Source organism: Heterocephalus glaber, unplaced genomic scaffold (assembly GCF_053883595.1).
Source record: "Heterocephalus glaber isolate CG9 unplaced genomic scaffold, H.glaber_assembly_v1.0 deba00000738, whole genome shotgun sequence".
Classification (NCBI taxonomy): domain Eukaryota; kingdom Metazoa; phylum Chordata; class Mammalia; order Rodentia; family Bathyergidae; genus Heterocephalus; species Heterocephalus glaber.
Window position 1 is genome coordinate 13,107,399 of NW_028258161.1, and position 20,061 is coordinate 13,127,459.

Consider the following 20,061-nt stretch of genomic DNA (forward strand, 5'->3'; position numbering starts at 1 on the left):
TCTCATATCATGCATTCTGACACTGGCCCTTCTTCAGCCTCCAGCTGCCTCTGTAAGGACATTACACTGAGCCAAGCAAGAGAATCCATAATAACCTGACTACTTAAGATCAGCTGATTAGTAACTGTAATTCCTTCTGCTAATTTAATTCTCTTTGATCAGGTAATATTCCATATTCAGAGGTCCTAAGGATTAGGACACAGACATATTTGGGAGGCCATTATTCTACCTAACACATTCCCCCACTGAAATAATCTAAGGGCAAGCACATGAGTGTAAGTTCAGGCCTTTACAAGGCCTGTCAAAGTACACGTGTGAGACACTTGTTGAATTATCAAACAAAAACACACTACTCTGATGCCAGTCATCTTAACTTCTGATTCTTGTTCTAATCTTTGGGTTTTCCAGCTCCCTGCAATAGAGCCCATAAGCCACTGTTAAGTTTTTATTAAGGTTACATGCCTGTCATTAGATCTTTGGTCAAGTATTCAGTGTTCTGATACTGTATCAATAAAAGATGAAGGGTGTATGTTAATACACAGCGATTGTATGTAGGGCTTTCGAATAAAGTGGAGAATATTACAATAAAAGTGTAAATAGAAAGGATGTGAAGACTCAGTCTTATATCTTACACTTAAAACTAAAGCCCAGCGAAGTTAGGTGATTTGTCTAGTTACACAAAAAACTGCGAGCCTGGCACAAAACCCAGTGGGTTTTTAGGAAGCCCACCTGCTGAGGCAGCCATGCAGAGCAAACTGATGCATGCAGAGTCACACAGCCACGGTGCCTCGCACAGAGCAGGTGTGCTCCTGGGAGGGCAGCAGGTGCTCTTATTTTTAATGACTATCAACCTAAATACAACACGTGGCTCATTCTCAACAATAAAGCATGAAAGTAGATACTCAATAAATAAATACTGGTCCAGTCAATACATGATCTTAAAAGTAACATGGCTAAACAATTTTAATATGCTAATTTCTTTTCTACTTTCATTTTAATAGGAAAAAGCAGGTAAAGGAAAAGAAATGAGGCTAATCGTGAGCATTATATTGATTTCTATCATGGAGCTTTCCCCAATTTATCTAACACCAAACTGCCTACAACAAGAGGTCAAAGCCATTTTTATAACAACAGGAAGGCATTATTTTCCTTTTCATTCTTTCGACACTGCACTAATGACACAAAGGCAATGGTGGCTATAACTGTAGTGCCTTAGTACAAATCAAGACAAGGGCAGCAAACTTTCTCTGCACCCCTCATTGCTACTCATTTCCAGTTTTGAAAGAAGGCAGTTTTACTTAGGAAAGTCTTTGTTGAAGTAGCAAAACTTACCTCATTAAATCTTGATCCTTTATTATTTATCTTGTTAACATTCTGTGCAAAAAGAGGGCATGTATGTATCTGCTGGGTATCAGAGTGTAATGGCTGCCTGATGGAGAGATACCCTGCAATGGTTTAAACTGCCAGGTAGTGAACTAGTAGGTGTGTTTTCCCCATGGTACATAAATTTAACTTAAGAACAACTAATTGATAAAGGATAGTTATTCAGACTAAACTACCTGGCAAACATTTTCTCAAACACAAACCGAAAGAGCCTGTTATTTCAAGGGGAAAAAAATAGCTAAAGTTGTTGCCAATGCTAAACTTTGAGCTTTCAGATGTAAACTACAATTTTAGAAAATCTGTCGAAAGCCAGTATGAGTTTTATAGCCTATCAGTTTTAAAGACCCTTCTAAAAACACCTGCACTATTGCTGGTGATGTAAAAGATAAGGTAAAATGGAAGGTGTCACAGCTGGAGGAGCTGCACAACTCATTAACTGTTCCAAATGACTACTGCATGTTGTTGCAAACTCACCACTAGGCAAAGACGGCCCTTCAAAGTGAGAGACTGACCAGTGGATTCTAACCTCTTACAACAAACTACAAAATTCATTCGTATGGCTTTCACTTTCTGGCCTGCAATTAAAATGTAAGAAACTGCTACTTGATGAGTTCTGGTGTACTAATCAAAGAACAGTCACAGTTTTCTGAAAAAGGCTAATTTCAACTACATAACTGTGTGAAGGTAGATTTTTAAAAAAATACACTACAAAACAAACAACACACAGAAGTTCCTCATAATCAACAATTTCATGTTCCATGGATTCATTACCCATGATCAATCTCAGTTCAAAATTACTAAATGGAAAATTCCAGAAATAAACAATTCATAAGTTTAAAATGGCATGGCTTTCGCAGAGGTGTGACGGAATCACGTATAACCTAGATCGAGCCCCGCTGGAATGTGAGCCATCACTTTGGTCCACCATAGCCACATTATGTATGCTGCCTGTTTAGTCACTTAGTAGCCACCTCGGTTATCAGTGATAGCTAGCAGTGCTTGGGTTCAAGTAACTCTTATTTTGCTTAATTAATATTGGCCCCGAAACACAGGAATAGCAATGCTGGTGATTTGGAAATGCCAAAAAGAATGTTAAAGTGTTTTCTTTAAGTGCAGAGGTGGAAGTTCAATATAAGAAAAGGAAAATTAATGTATGTTGAGGTTGCTAGGATCTACAGTGAGAATGAAATGGAAAACAATGGTGTATATGGAGTTCAGTACTACCCATCAAGGGCCTTGGAACACATCCTCCAGAGATACAGGGAGGACCACTATATTTTAACAGATTAAATACAGAAGCATGTGTAAAAATTATAGTATTCCTATTAAACTAGACATTAAAGGGATTTGTAAAAACATGTCAGTCTCTAATTTTTAAAATAAAATTTATTTCTCATAAAAATGTTATTTATATTAACATGTAGTGACATTAAGAATTGTAAATATTTAAAATTTTGTTTTATTTTTTAATGCAGCTAATATTGATAAATATAATCCAAAGCACTTTGGCAGAATTTTCACTTCCAATAATATTATTCCCGTAATGACTCCCCAAATATCTATGCCATTCTATCTAAATATATCAGCCCTTGCTGTAACTACTTTAGGCTTTACTTTATCAATGGAACTTACTTTTATAACTTACAATCTTAAATTTAAATTCTTCTCACACATCTCTATCTTCTCTAATCTCTTAGCATTTTCTCCAGCAATTATTCACCACTTAATCATTATTCCTAAAATTAGCAACAAGCCAGAAAACATAGCATCTACTTTATTAGACCTATCTGACTAGAACAAGCAGCTCCCCAAAACATCTTCTACTTTCAAATAATAGTACAATAACCATTTATAACCCAAAAGATTTAATGAAATTATACTTTTTAAATATCACTTCTAGATATAAAATTAATCATTTAATTATCCAAGTAATTTAAAAGACAAAAAACTAACAAAAAATCAACCAGCTACAGTCATTAAGCAGCTTTGATAAATATATATTGCAGCCACACCCATAATATGTTCATGAAAGCCAACCTCTTCACTCTCAAAAAAGTCATTACCAATCATTTTTAAGAGATCCTGAGATATATAAATTTTGAGAACTGTACTGTTTAATAAGGTACTCATTAGTCACGTGTACTATTCACATTAAAGCTAATTTAAGTTGTAAATAAAATATAAAATATAAGACACATTTCAAGTGATTCAGTAACCACATGTGGCTAGCAGGTACTAGATAAAATAGATACAGAACATTTCTATCATTGCAGAATATTCTAATGGACAGTGCTGGCCTATACTATATGGAGGACAGCTGTTTAGTATATTACTTTCACTGGTGTAATTCTTTCGGTTGTTGTCACACCTATGTTAACTCCTTAAAAAGAATATATGCCTTTTGAGGTTAGGGATTACAACCCTGAAGTCTGCATCCATGTATAAATGCTGTGATACTGGTATGATACTTTGTATATAAATACTATATCCCATAAATGTCTCATATTTACGTACTTAGGCATGAAGATGCTGAATAAGATACCTGATAGAGTTTACATAGGTCAGGTACTATATAATTAGGTTTACCTTCCATATTTAATATATTTTTGTCTCGATTTACAATTACTGGATCTCCATTTCTTCTCTTATGTTTTTTGAATGAACTACTTAATGTTTGTGTTGCTTCACTTCACATTTCCATAAATAAAATTTAATGACAATCTATCCTTTTGTCTTCTGGTCAAACTAAATAGGTCCTATAGTTTATGATTATGGACTACTAATTAAGACTTTCAAAGTTTTCCAAATAACTTTGTACAAGTGATTGAAATCAATGTTTTCATTAAATCTTACATTAATTCCATTATCCTAAATCCATAAAAATAAATTGATTAAATTTGTTTTGAATAAATTAGCACCTAGGGTTTATAAAATTTTATTTTCTGTATAGCTCTGTAAGGTTAACTTTTTGAAGTTTAGCACCTATTATTTTGATTTGACAATACTTATGTCCTACTAAAAGTAATGAGTGAAATTTGTTAAAGCATATTAAAACTAAATTTTAAAATAAATTTTGTTTAAATACACTTCTGAGATTTTGCTTATCAAGTCACGGCAAAGTACCCTGGGTGACAAAATACTAGGGCTGGAGCACAGGGTTCTATCTGTCTCTATTGGTCATCTGCGGTAATAGCTAGAGGTTTAGAGTGTAATGAATGCTGCTTATTATTTCTAGTTCAGTTAAGGCAATGCTCCCTGACAGCAAGGCCACATTTATAAGAAGGAGGATAACATGAGAAATATGTGGCTTCTAGCCAGGTATGCATTTTTCTGGCCAACAACTATGATATGTACCTGGAACTAGGTGAGAGATTAGCTATGCTTGGAAAGGAAAATTTTGCTTATGTTTGTTTTTCAGGTGAGAAAAGCAAAAGTACAATGCATAAAATTAATACACTATTTGTACAATAATAATAATAATAATAATACTAGGGGTCTTACAAAAACCCCTAATCATGACAAAGGATTGTATATATTGTAAGTTGAATCATAGGAATTTATTTCTTCAATAAAAGCAAATAAAAATAATTACTATTTAAATAAAGCAATTTTTATAAACCATAAACTTTATATTATACTAGCTTCCAAAATCTGTTTTCAATTTTGTCTTGCTATGTAAGTTCATTCTAAACAATGTAACTAGAAGGCTTATGATCTAAAAGAGAACTAATGTAATAAATTGCTTTATTTTCTATACAAATTATGTGTGTGCATGTGTAGCAGTTTACTTCTCAAGTAACATTAATTTAAAACTAAGTAAAAAATTTACTAACAATTGTAGTAGAAAAATTTTTAAAAAGCAAAATCAAATTTGATAGCTCAAACTGGTTTAAGTTTGAACATGGGAAAATTTGAGAAATTTAGATTAAAAAGTCACATATCTAGGTAATTAAGTTGAAAAAGGATGATTTTTTTTAGTAAGTTTGTATTATGTCTTTAACACTTTTATTTTTAAATAAAATTTAACACTGTTTTAAAGGGTGTATTTGGCTTGTAGAAGGGAGCAGTTTCTTAAAACCTATAAAGGTATTATTATTATTAGTGTAACAGAAGCTTTGGAATCAGGCTAATTGTGGATGAAACACTCAATGACTGGGTGTCCCTAGCCAAGTAACCTTCCTAAATCTTGATTTCCTCACATATGATGTAAGAGTTATACCTACTTATTACAAGATTGATTTGAAGTCTGAATGAGGTGCAACCTCCTTAGCATAATATATATGATGTGCGATAAATGATCATACATTGTGCATGAGTGTACACACAACACTATAGTTTCTTCAAAACACATATATACACTTAAACATTTCACCTTGGATTCATCTCAATAATTTATTACTGAACAAAATCTTAAATACACATTATTTCAAATATAATTTAGAAATTTAAATAAGATTAATATTTCAAAATCTTATGCAATTGCACACCAACAACATCAAATAGGATGTCAGAATCTTATGAGAATCTTTCCTTCAAATAAGAATTCTGCCTATAAATTATTCCCAGCACAGTCACTGAATTTTACAGCAATCAGTTTAAGTCTTTTATATTTTAGATGAGGAGAAAAAGAGGGATGGAGACAAAGAGAAGAGAAGAGGCAGAGACTGACTGAGAGAAAAGGAGACCCAGTCAATGCAGGCTGAACCCCGTGTCAGCGGTGGTGAACCTACGTACGGCACAAGTGCCGCAGCCAGCTCTTCGCTATCACCGGGCGGACGGACGCATGCTCTGAAAGGTTCACTGTCCCTGCAATATCAACCAGTATCTCAAGCCTTCACCTCTTGTATTTTTCAGTTACAGGAGCCAATTAAGTCCATTCCCTTAACTCCTTCCCTTTTTTGGGTTATACCAACTGAGTTGAGTTTGTGAGACTTACAAACAAAACAGTCTTTATTAATGCACAAATTTTGAGTGAGAGAATACAGCAATTACACAGAAGAGAAGCTGTATCTTCACAATGCCTGGTAGTGGTAGATACAGCAATTATACCCAACATATGGATTCCAGAGCTTATCTTAATCACACTGTTGTAGTGGATGACAGAGCCATTATCTATGTCCTTGAGATAAATGAGGATTACACACATTCCTGAATTAAGTAACACCTACATGAACCTGTTTGTTAACCATATATTTTGACACCCTATAAAGATAATCCAAGTACTAAAAGAGACTATAATATGCAAATGAGTTTCTTATTCTTAACAATTTCGATAATTCAGAAATTCTTTTTTTTTTGGTGCCGGTTATCAAACTTGGGACCTTGCACTTGTGAGGCAGGCAGCGGAACCACTGAACTAAATCCCTGGGCCTCAGAAATTCTTTTGTAGAAAGATTGCATCTATATACATAGGAAGAGGTGTATGATTAAAAACTCACTGTGTTAGTTATAGAGAATGACTATAGCTCAGTATTTATACTTCAGATCTGTCTCTTGTTTAGATGAGCAGTAAGTACTATCCAAAACATGATTATGGAGACAGAAGTAGGGATACACGTAACTTACTATATAATCTTACCTTCTTAACCAAAGTGACCCACCTACAAGAGGTGTTTGCTTTGGGAGAGGGTAAATAAACTCAAACCAGAGATTTCTGAAGATACTACACAATATGGTACTAGAATTTCCTGGCACCCATCCAATTACTCACAAACAGGATATGGGTGGGATTAGCTTGTGCACTATGAACAGATCACAGGATGTCCCCAATTGGAAAACCTAAACAAAAAAAGAGCTCTCTGCACTACTCTAGGGTTATCAAGTTAGACTAACTTTATAATCAGAATATTCTAGTAATCAAAGGACTCTGGAGTGGTTACAGACATAAAACTGTCCTTTAAGAAAGTGTGAGAAGGTCAAAATGTGCTAGACTCAGTGAATACCCATACAGAGCTACCTAGACTATTCTGGTTTCCCCAAGTATTTCTTAACTAAGTACAGTTGTCAACCTGAGTCACTACGAGGTTGAGAAAGTGGGAGGTGGAGCCATGTTTTCTTTAGGCCACATATTTTGTATTAAACTGAAAACTTAAATCTTCAGGTTGACAATAAGTAAAGCATCACTAAACTCTACAACACCTTTGCAATTCACAAGTTACAAAGCATTTTAACCAAAACATCCTCAGAACAATACTGTGGAGACTAGTCGAGTTGATATGATCATCACTTTTTTTTTTTTTTTTGGTACGAGGGATCGAACTCTGGTCCTTGCGGTTGTGCAGCAGGCGACAAAACCACTGAGCTAAATCCTCGGCCCCTGATCATCACTTTTTAAGAAAAAAGCATATGAAGTTTAGTGATGTTAAGCAAAATATTCAGATTAACACAAAGGTCAATTAAAAAGAGGATTAAAGAACTCTATAGAGTTTTTTTCAAAAGCACAGGATATTCGGGGAATAAATGGAATACTCTTGATAACTGTCATGAATGTATCATCACACTTAAATTTTTTCAAAGCCTTTGAGCTATTTATATGTGTGTATATACCATTCTGTTTGGTATCTTAAAAATTTCATCCTTTGTTAAATAAACATTTGTAGTTCAGCTTCTTATGATACGGAAAGGAGGCCAATTCTAGAAAAATATGTCTGTAAGTATAATCAAAATACAGACTGCTACACAGGAACTTTTTAGACTTGCAAAAATAAAACAAGAAAAAGATTAAAAACTAGGTTTCAAACCAGATAGTTTAAAATCTTTAAAAATGGATTCAATTTACATTTATTCAAATTTTGTGGGAAACTGATGCTACACATCACAATCAAAGAAGTGGGTCAAATGATAAGTTATTTTGTGAAAAAACTGTTGCGGTGAGAAATGTAATTTATATTGGATTTTCTTTATTTTCTTTTTCTTTTTTGGTACCAGGGATCCAACTCAGGATCTTGCACTTTCGAGGCAGGCGGCGGAACCACTGAGACGGATTTATCCCCGGCCCTATACTGGATTTTCTTAAATTAAGGAATTTCTCAGATTTATTGCGGAATATATTCATAGTAATTTTTATTTTTATTCCTCTAACCTCTGTTTTCTATAAGGCCCAGCTTTGCCACAGTTTTCCCAGCCACATTCTTTTTAGAAACACAACCTCCTGCCTGGTAAGGAAGAACTGAGTGGTTATATAAAAGGGCAGTTTAGTAAACCCTGAGCATACCTGCGTGTTACTGAATGACAAATGAGTCCATTAGAATCAACAATAACTCACTGCATAATTTACTCAAAAATTTTAAATATTTTCCTAGATTTTTTATTTTTAAAAACATTATTTTAGTCCAAATTTAATTAATTCAAATTCATGGTTTGGGGGTATTTAATATTTTAAATAAATAAGAGTTTAATGAAATATCAAGTATAATTCTCTTCTTTTTTAGATATATTGTGATATCCCAAATTTCCTCAGGAGTACTAAGAAGCTTCCCACAGTAACAACTGCTGAATGTTAACTTGCCAAATACCTTCAAATTTTCTGTAAGAGTCCTTTTTCCATTAAAAAAAAAATGAAACACTGATTGCACTTACAGGACAGCAAAGGTCAATGTTCCACTTAAGAACCAATACTCTAAGCCTACAGTAACTGCTTCATAACCTAAGGTTGCTAACATAGAATGTTATTTAGTTAGTCTAAAGGTTTAACAAGTAAAAACAAAACACCGAGATCTGCTGAGCCACTTTAACAAGAAAAAATCATGCAATATATTATACTCAAAATCCACATGTCAAAATAGAAATTTCCACTTAGAAAAATAAGGTACATCTAAGCAGCACAAATGTTCTAACACAAGTTTAGCAAACCAGGAGTCTTCAGGTTCCAATACCCTATTATTCACACCTCTTTAATCACTGCCAGAGTTGATTATAAATAGCCTCATACATTTTTAAATAAGGTCATTCTGAAATGAAACAAAGATAGTAGTAAATATTCTTGTACAGAGGGATTTAAATCCCAGTATACAACAGCATATTGCTCAAATGCTTAATATAAAGAAAGCTAAAAAATCTTTTATTAACTGTGTCAAACATGCACTCTGTGTAGATTCAGTGGAATAACTACATGGCAGCACCATTTACATACAGCAGCTTAAAAGGAATACTTTCCCCAGTAAATTTCACTCACATTATTGAGATCTTATGCATTAGTAATGGCATAGTAAAATATAAGTAAAATAAAATAATCAATTTGGTTTTTTTCCAGTTTGTTAATAGTTGAAGCAATGCTGTGCAAAGCCGTGATTTAAAGTGTAGTCCACAAGGAAAATTTATTGTTTTGGCTGATGATGTCATTTGTTATTAACTCAACAGAACTGATATATCTAAATATATTTCTACAATGTGAATTTACATGAAACATGTTAGAGAATACAGTGTTTAAATGGAGTGGCAGAACACCTTTCAGGAAAAAATTAAATGAAAATTAAGTATAAGTGGGTAAACTGTTTAGTAGGTAAACATCTAAAACAATAAGTTGACAACAACCAAACAAAATAAAAGAAAAACAACACACATAACAACAAAAACAAAAGCAAAACTTTGGTTTTGTATGAATTGTACTTTATAAAAACAAATCATTACAAAACCTCTAGAAAGCACGTAAACTATTCTTATTTTTTCTGAGTGATTTTCTTCCAGTGGGGCTTCTTCCATAATTACCTGTACCTTCCTTTCGGAAACTTACGACTACCTCACATTATCTATTACACATTTTGATCCTTATTTACACTTTCAGTTTCTCACACCAGAGAAACTATTCGGTATTTAAACGTGTGTCCTATTTATTGCACTTAAAAGAGTATGGCCTCAATGTGCATCCATTTAGCTATAAGTAAAGGTCTAAAGGGGAAGGGGAACTGTGAAGGGTAGGGGAAAGGAAAGAAGGGAAAGGAAAAAATATGAGAAAAGGGAAAAACGGAAACAAAGTCTTATAAATAGAGAGGGGTGGAGGGATTGAAGGGAGGGCAGGGGAAGGGGAAAAAAATAAGAAGCAAGATATCTCATGTAAAGGTACAAAATTCCCAATGATGAATGTCATCGTATTGTATACCTAAAATGCACCAATAAACTTAGTGGAAAAAAAAAAAAGAAACAAGACTACCAATCAAAAGACTGGGCTTGAAGAACAACTGATACCAAGTAACTACAATCAAATTTGCTTTTAATTGATTACTTTAAATTTCTAATTAAAGTTTCAAAGTAAAAATCCTGAAATTCTCTGAACAAACTTGCTACACATCCAGCTTTTCCCTATATTTCCATTTATTCCTACAAGTCTGTCTACTTACAGGTAACTCAAGAGACAAAACACTACATTTTGGGGAAGGGATAAATGAGCTGGTGTGACTAGTTGCTTAAACACAAATCCTCATGAAGTAATATTGCCAAGTTACACAACACCTTTGAAATATAACTACTGAATAAAGCTTTATCAGAATAATTTGAGAACAGAAGTCAGAAACCATGTATAATAATAGTTACTCAATCTTTAAAAAATTACTTGCATGTCCCCATTTTCTCCCTAATCACTCATTTCAGATGGCTGTAGAACTGTTTAAAAACATTTCTTACATAAATTAGTCACCTCTTATATGCTACTTTTCATACATAAGTGATACTTTTTTAAACAAAAACTTTTAGTTAACTGTGGTCAATTAATCTTCTGGAAAATAAGTTCTAACAGAAAATGGTTGGCCATGGAGAAAACCATGAAACTAATTTGTCCATATTCCAGAAGAGATGAAATAGTTTCTGAAATTTCTACATAATTATCCCTATCAAATCCTCTTAATTCTACACTCCTATACTAGAAATTAGTATTTCATAGTATTCTCTTATTAAATAGCAAGATTTTGACATGGGAGCTATTTTTCCAAGACCACATAGCTAATGATGCTACCATCATCGTTAACACTGGTTTTCAACAGGAAAAATGTATAAAGATCTTAAAGTGGAGATGAAAATATGAAAGTAAAGTATGAAAATAAAATTATTCTCCTTTGTAGTTCAAGTATTCTAAAACCATAAAAATATTCTGTATTATAAGCTTCAAACATGTATTACATATGTATTATGTTTCAAAACATGGGAATTCCTGAAGATAGTCTTTGATCTATTTCCTAACCAAAAGTTGCTGGGATGACAGTTCCTGCTTTTCTATTGCCTCTATTCAGAACATCACTCACTATGAAGAATTGTAATTAAGATTCTCTGCTATTGCTGCACCCCATTCCAAGCATTTAGCGTCTAAGCTTATTTCCCTAAACTACATTTTAATGGATAAATCAATACAATGGAAAGAGAGATGAAGGCTATTTCAAAAAGAGGAAAGGGCACTGCTCCCTCCAAGCAATACCATTAAATTAGCTGCAGAAGATCGATGGCCTTGTTGTTTGCAAGACACTAGATTTTGCTAGAAGGCAGATAGTTGAATTCAAATGAAAATGTTATAAATTTTAAGAAAGCATTTGTTTTCAGCAATATAACTTGAAACCATTGGTGGGTTAATAGCACACAGCTGCCCCAACCCTTGCATGTCAGCCCCACTCAATAAAATCACGACCACATTCACACTCTTTCAGGGTAACCTCACCTAACAGGTGAACATTTCTCCATACCACTGAGGCAGCATCTGCTAACAACCCTGGCACCAGCGTCTGTCCCCCATCCTGCTAAGGTCCTCCTACCTCTCTTTGGGTTCTCACCACCAGTTACAGTTTCCCTACCTTAGGAGCAGAGGTGTAACCAGCCTTGCTACTCCAGGCTTCTCCCAAAATGGGTAAAAAAAAGTGGCAAGAAACAGCACTGGGTGAAGTTAGTTTTATTCACTGTCTGATGAGTTTGTGTTCAGTAAGTAATTATAGGAAAAACATCTACTGTTGTTCTTATTTCTAAAACAAGAAAATCGGTCCTCAGTCAGTGGAAAACAAGAGATATAGGGTCAAGAAATAGGCTGAATTTTGGAAAACATCATCAACATCAATGAAATGGCAGTAGAGAATGGTGAAGGAATCATCAAAGATGTAAAGAAACTAAGATACAGATGATTTATTAGAAGCCAAAAGACACTGGTGATTTAAAAGAAGGCAAGTGAGGCAGGCAGAATTCTAAAATGACTTAACCTCCAAAGATTTATGGCCTTCACTTGGGTGTGGGATCTGGGAATACGTATGATGGTATATCACTCCTATGATTATGTTAAATTACCCAGAAAATGCTAAGGATTCCCTATATGTAGATAAGATATCTAACAAATGGACTCTGTGTTGATCCAAGGAGAGTATCCTGGGTGGGCCTTATTTAGTGGAGTGAACCCCGTAAAAGAGGACTTACATGTTCCATGAATGCAGAGAGCTGAAGAAGCAGTCTGCTGTCCGTGGAAGAGCAAAGAGCCATGTGATGAACCGCCTGTGGAGAGAAGCAATCTACTTACAAGGGCAAGGAAATGAACTGCTGGTAACTGGAATGACCTTACATGAGGACCTTGGGCAGCATCTGAGAATGCAGCCTTGGCTGATACTTTGACTGCAGCACTGACTAGAGGACTCTTTTAAGACATGCCTGGACCTCTGACACATGGAAAGTGAGAAACAATGTTATTTAAATACCAATCTGTGACATGGCTATGGAAAGTTAACCCATTAAGCAAGGTCCCAAATTTTCTAAGAGGAAAGGAGAACGAGATTTTATCTGTAAGTTGTCAGGTCCTGCCACATGGGTTAGTACTTATGAGGGCTGCATTTTTAGAAAAGATCGTCAAAGTAGAAACTTTGGTAGTGTACATTAGAACCAGGCAGAGGTATGGGAAAAATGCATTCAAGTTGTCAAGATGATCTGCTATGAGCAGAGGACCAAACTAAGCTGTGGCCTGGATATGATGTGAGTGGCCCTCAAAAGTTCAGGTCCTAGGAGCGGGGTTCCCAGTGTGGCAGTGTTGAGGCAAGGGAACCCTGAAGAAGTGAAACCTAATACCAGGTAATTAGGTCATGGGATACCACCCTTGAAAAGGGTTAATGCTGTTCTCATGGTGTGAGTTAGTTCTTTTGAAAGTAGGTTGTAATAAAGTGCTGCCACCCCACGTTTGGCCCCTCCTGCATGGAGCCAATTCCCCTTCTGTTTCTCTTCCATGCTGTGACAGTTGGGGGAAGGGGTTCACCAGAGGTTGAACAGATGGGGCCACACAATCTTGAACTCTGAACCTCCAAAACTGTTAGCTCAATAAACCTCTTTTCTTTATGAAGTACTCAACATGAAGTTTTCTGTTAGAGAAATCCAAACAGAGTACTTAGTCCAGGTCTCAGGGTCTCATGTCTCTAGGATATTTCAGAAAATGAGGTTAGGACAGGCAAGCTAATTCTAGGCCCTGTCATGAGTCCATCAAACTCCTCAGACCTTACAAGTCAACAAGACTGTAAGGCGGATACTGTACCTATTTTATTTATCCATTCTTTATCCTTCTCTTCTAGGTCAGTGGTGGCGAACCTATGGCACATGTGCCGAAGTGGGCTGTTCGTATCACTGAAAGCTCTAAAAGGCTCACCATCATGGTGACCTAGACAACAGCTAGCACACTTAAAGCATCTACTGGATGTATGACTGCTTTTCTACTGTAAGGTGAAGCAGCAGTTCAAAATACCTAAAATTTTATGAGGAAAATTTAGTAAAAATCAGCACCACTTTAGCTCATGGTTAAAGTACAAATAATTTGAGATACTACAAGACAGGCAATGATTGGTCATCATTTAGCTATTCTAAAAACACTTCCTGAATACCTACTATGTTCCAGATACTGGAATGACTCTTATAATAGTCTTCTAACTAATGTCCCTGTATTCACTACAATTAGCCAGATTAATTTTCTAATATGATGAATCATCTCACTTCAAAACTTTATTATGATTTTTATTGCCCTGAGGATAAAATCCAGAGTTCTTGACTTGGCTCTCTATAATCTGGATCTGCCTCCCTCTCTAGCTTTATCCCCTGCCTCTCACCTTACTATCTCAGAGCATTCATGAATGTTATCCCCTGCCTAGAACATTCTTTGTCCACTACCTATTCATCCTTCTGATCCCAGCTTATAGCTACTTAAATGTCACTTCTCTAAAGATCTCCCAATATAAACTCTATCTGCTGCACAACATTTGTCACAGCTTGAAGTTATACACTTACTTTTTAATATTCATCCCCTCTATTATACTGGAAGCACCATGAGGTCAGGGATTGTGTATATTTCTCAGAAAAATACAGGTATTACTAGTACTAAGAATATGTAGTAGAAACATGATTATTGAATAGATACAAGTAAAGCCCTAAGAGACTGCCCCACCCCACATGACGAAAGCTCTTCCTACCAACAATTAGAACCAAAGAGCCCTGCTCCATGACATGCTGACACTCCAGGACACAATTTCTGACCAAAGCAGAGCACAGGGCCAGCTGCAACCCTTGCCTGCTCCACCATTCCACCAAGAAATACAGCAGAATAATCAACACCAGAACAGTTCTGTTCTTATCTTTTAAAACACTGAACTACTGGATAAAATTTTAAAGAATTCTACTTCTAGGGAAACAAATATTTTCAAATTCTTAGTTTAAAAGCCCTTATGACAAGGTTTCTGACTGGCTGTAACGCGCCCATGGCCATGTCTGCACTGCCCCTCGCTCACCCATCTCTTCTAATAACCATGTGCCCTGAGAGGGAGAACTGCCTCCCTCGCCTCAGCTGGCTCTTTTCCTCTCTGGGCATTTGTTTATGCTCCTCCTTCTGCTTGTCTACTTTGAGATGACTCCGACTTGCCTCAACTTAGAAGTTCTTCTCAGAGTGGGATCCAGAGTTTCTACATGGGAAGACTATGGAGGAAGACATGTAGGCCCCCCTTTTTTTTTTTTACCTATACAGTATTGAGATCAAGACCGGGGAGGGCCTTTGCACTGAGCTACATCCCCAGCCCTTCTTTTATTCTGAGACAGGGTCTCCTAAGTCACTTATCTGCTCAGCTGGACTTGCACTTGTGATTCTCCTGCCTCAGCCTCCCAGAGTGCTGGGATTATATGCATGGGTCACACACCCACTGGCTGTAGCTTTTACAGTTGTATTATCTGCATAGTAAACACATTGTTATACTGATTATATATATATGGTGCATTGTAAGGTTCATTCAGGTGACTGAAGGAGATACTAAAATTTTCTAATTTCTTCCTTGTTGCTAACCCTGTTTATACTGGAAAAGTTTGCATAACAGCCCCAGAACAAACAGGCAGTCCATACTATTATGCACGGACCTCTGTTAGAGAATTTATTCTGCAGTGGGACTGTATGTCCACCTATCTCTTTCTTACACTAGCTGATACCCAGGCTGACAGCCAGTGGTGGCAAACCTATGGAACTCATGCTGCAGCAGGCTGTTTGTACCACTGAAAGCTCTGCAAGGTTCACCATCACTAGGTTACACTATCTTTTCATGGTTGTAATCCTAAAATACAGCAAGATACCTGGCATGTAACAGATGCTCAGTAAATACTTTTTGGGCTAACTGGATCAAGCATTTTATGAAAATCTATTAAGTATACTGTACCACTTTAGGTGTTGATAGTGGAGACTAGACATATTTACCATCTAAAATATATATATATATATATATATATAATTTTGGGGGGGGTACTGGGGATTGAACTTGGGACCTTGCGCTTGCAGGGCAGGCGGCAGAACCACTGAGATAAATCCCTAGCGCTAAAATATTAACAAAATAGCAAATATTAGATTGTAAAAATTAGTAGTTTTTATTAACCAGCATGCCTACACATCTAAATTTCTAAGTAAACTACTTCCTACATCATCAAAGAACTGAATACATTGCCAATTTATTTTCTTACAATGTGAACTTTACTGAGTAGAGTGCTTACCACTATTAAGAACTGTACTATATGATAATATGGGATAAACCATTAATTAACTAGAATATTCAATACAGAATAAAAGAACGACCCAGATCAGACAACTAGACCAACCTAATTCTCAACCTTCACAAATTTTTTAAATGTTTAAATGAAGAGAAAGGGTACATTCTTGAAGAGGAAAGATGATGTATTAAGATGAGAAGCAGGAACAGACACATATGATGAGAATGTTACCAAGAGGAGACTGCATTGAAGGTATAAGAATAAGTGGAATATATAAAATTCTACATTCTAGGCTGAGCTTAGTTTTGATTTGGTACCCAGTTACGAACTATAACTCGTATCTTGGAAACAGAAAATAATAAAAATACTGCTGAAATAAATACTTAAAAATAAATTCATGATTAAATGTATTTAGTCTTACAGTACATCACTGAGGTATATACTAAATCAGGTGTAAAAAGAGAGCTAGGACTGGGATAACACCTGTAGAAGCAGACAATCATGTTTTTGTAAGTATTCTAAGAGACCAAGTGTTTGAAAGAAAACCAACCAACCTGCCTGGGCATGGTGCTGTATACCTGTAATCCCAGCACGGTGGGAGGCTGAAGCAGAAGGTCCTAAATTGGAGTCCAGTCTTAACTTTTCAAAACAAAAAATACGAAAAAATGGCTGGGGATGTAGCTTACAGGGAAGGCCCTGAGTTCAATCCCGAGTATTAAAAAAACAGCAAAACAACACACAGGCCTGATGATTTAAACAAATTCAGTAAGATGATATTTTTAAATTTTTAAATTATAATTTTTTTAAAGTACAGAAAAATCCTTCACTTGAGAAAAATTAGAATATAACGTGAAAACACTGTAAGAGATATAATCCCACAGAAAATGTCTTTGTCTCCCTTATCCCTCTCCACCACACCCAAGATCAGAGAGATCTTCTTCTACACTAATAATAACAATAGTAGTAGTGATAGCAGAAGCCAGGAGTCTTAAGGTGTCCTTTCTTAATTTATACAATATATGTGGGCTATTTTCATAGCACTGTAATACCTTCTCACAGAATTTCCTGAACAGTGAATTACTTTGGAAACAAGGCCTTTGTATTCCAAGAGGAAACTTTGGGGCATCACACCCTACATCAGCAATACCTATCTGACTGAAGCTGTTTTACAATATAAAAATGTTGGACCTGGGTGAAGAAGACTGTAAGTTACTCTGAATGATAAACAATATATAACTAATAATACTGGATTAACTAAATCTATGATTCCTGGTTCTCAATAATCTTGTCTATTTGAGTAAAACTGATTTCGTCATGTTAAATTTCAGTTCCAGTCTTCCATCAATGGTTAAAATTTTACAAAGCATAAAAAGGCTTTTATCATTCTTTCAGATCTGTGCTCCTTATTTAATGTATCAAAAAGTCTACTCAACAATGCTATTTATATCCAAATGAGGACTAAATTTTACTTTGCTGAGGGATTATGAGACAAAAGAGATAATTAATAGGCAAAGTCTTTAATAGAAACAGTACCAAGTGCCCAATATAACACCACACAGGACAGGGATACTGTAACCAGATACACTGTAATGAACTGGCAAAGATGTGGAAATATTAGCAACCTCTAAAATCACTGAGTCATTCATAAAGATAGAGAATGAGAAACTTTTGCCTTATCTGAGAAGCAAATAATTTCATAACTGAATGTCAAAACTATAACCAGTCTCATAGAGCAGTCCCTTTAACTTTCAAACCTATTGGCAAGATAACTGTGATTTGAGGCTGCCATTATTGGATAGTGATGCTATATGTTGTTATGACCAATTAATCTTTTAAATAACCAAACAAGGCAGATCCCAGGGAGCAGCTGTGTGGCCCGGACTAGCATGGCTGCGGGTGGATCCCAGCCAGGGCTCTGCCCCAACCCAAGGTTGAGGCACACCTGCCCAAGCCAAAGGCCTGTCCAGAAAAGGGCTGCACAGGCATGGGCTTCAGCCAGAGGCTTGCCATACCATGGCCACAGCCAGGGACCCACCTGGAGAAGAGCTGTACAGGCACACAAGCAATACCCAGAGGCTCGCCCTGATACCATTGATAAGCACAAGGAGACTCTAGCCAAATCCTGTGCAGACAACAGAAACTGGGGTGCACAGCCCCCAACCAAAGGCCTCACAGCAAGAGACAACCTAGACACCATCACAAGTATGTTCTGGCCCCAGCCAGAAGCCTGCCCAGACAACAGGTCAGCTCAGGGATCTAGAAGGCCACCACTCTGAACCCAGGAACTAGTGTACTGGTGAGCAGCAGAGTGAAGGCTGCTCAGTGACTTGCTGAGAATTCAAGACCACTGGGTGAGCAAAAAGTCACTTCAACAAAGGCAGAGCAAGCTGCATCTGTTGAAATGAGAAGACATGTAAATAAGTCTCAAAACCAGACTTCCAGATCACCTAAGGCAACCCCAAAGAGCAACGAGATGGAACCATCTGATACTCAACCACCTAGACTTCCAGAACTGGCAATGAAAGAGAACCTGGAAAAAATGAAACCAGAAATAATTTCTCAGATAAGAGCAGAGATTGTGTCCATAGTATGACACATGATTAATAAATCTAGAGCGGACACACATAAAAAAATAGAGGAGCTCAGGAACATGATGGAATCCCAACAGAGGAAACAAATGGAATCCATAAAAGAGACGCAAACAGATTTCCAGGAGATTGAAAACTCCATTGAAAGTTTGCGCAGCAGAATGAGCCAATGCGAGGATAGAATTCCAGACAGAGAAGATAGGATTGCAATTAGTAACCAGGACAAGAAAAATTTCTTAAAAATATTAAGGGACCACAAGAAATCAATCCAGCAACTGGTAGACGATGCAAAGAATAACATAAGACTGATCGGAGTCAATGAAGAAACAGGAGAGAGTGCAGATGACATAAAAACACTATTTACATCTGGTGCCTGCCTCGTAAGCACAAGGTCCCGAGTTCAATCCTCATTATCAAAAAAAAAATTTTTTTTAACTGTTCACAGAAGTAATGGCAGAAAACTTCCCAAATAGGGAAAAAGAACTTGACATACAGATAAGTGAGGCATACAGGACTCCAAACAGCCATGATTAAAAAAAAAAATCTACACATAGGCATATAATAGTTAAGATTGCAGAAACTCAACAGAAGAACAAAATTCTACAAGCAGTTAGAGAAAAGAAACAAATCACATACAAAAGAAAGCCCATCAGAATCACAGCAGACTTCTCAATGCAAACCCACAAGGCAAGAAGAGCGTGGAGCGATGTATTTCAAGCCCTAAAGGAAAACAGCCTCCAACCCAGACTGATGTACCCTACAAAACTATCTTTCAAAATGGATGGAGAAATAAGATACTTTCGTGACAAAGAGAACCATAGGAACTTCACAAATACCAAACCAGCCCTTCAGAACATTTTAAACAATATCGTAGGAAAAGACAACCCGGATCACAACCCCAGGAAGCCCTGTAGAATGAATGCATTGGGCACGACAAGAAATTAAACACAGAGGGGGAGAATCCAACAAAATGAAAAGGTCATGACAAGGATAAGTCAATGCATATCTGTTATAACCATCAATGTTAATGGTCTCAATTCACCAATCAAAAGAAATAGACTGGCAGAATGGCTCAAGAAGCAAGATCCAACAATACGCTGCATATGAGAAACACACTTCACTCAAAAAGAAACTCATAGAC

General features: G+C 36.2%; 1 protein-coding gene across 26 annotated transcripts in view; it reads right to left on the reverse strand.

The window, feature by feature from the left end:
- Zeb1 (zinc finger E-box binding homeobox 1) overlaps nucleotides 1-20,061 on the reverse strand; it is a 200,398-nt gene that overhangs the window by 86,248 nt on the left and 94,089 nt on the right. For 7 of the 26 annotated variants that reach the window (XM_087207021.1, XM_087207017.1, XM_087207019.1 and 4 more), the window contains one exon: nucleotides 12,763-12,837. The exons of the other annotated variants lie outside the window; for them this stretch is intronic. Coding sequence is in view for 3 of the 7 variants with exons in the window: in XM_087206999.1 (XP_087063125.1) it covers nucleotides 12,763-12,837 (75 nt within the window). In the remaining 4 variants the exon portion in view is untranslated. The remainder of the gene's footprint in view (nucleotides 1-12,762; nucleotides 12,838-20,061) is intronic. 26 annotated transcript variants of the gene reach the window in all.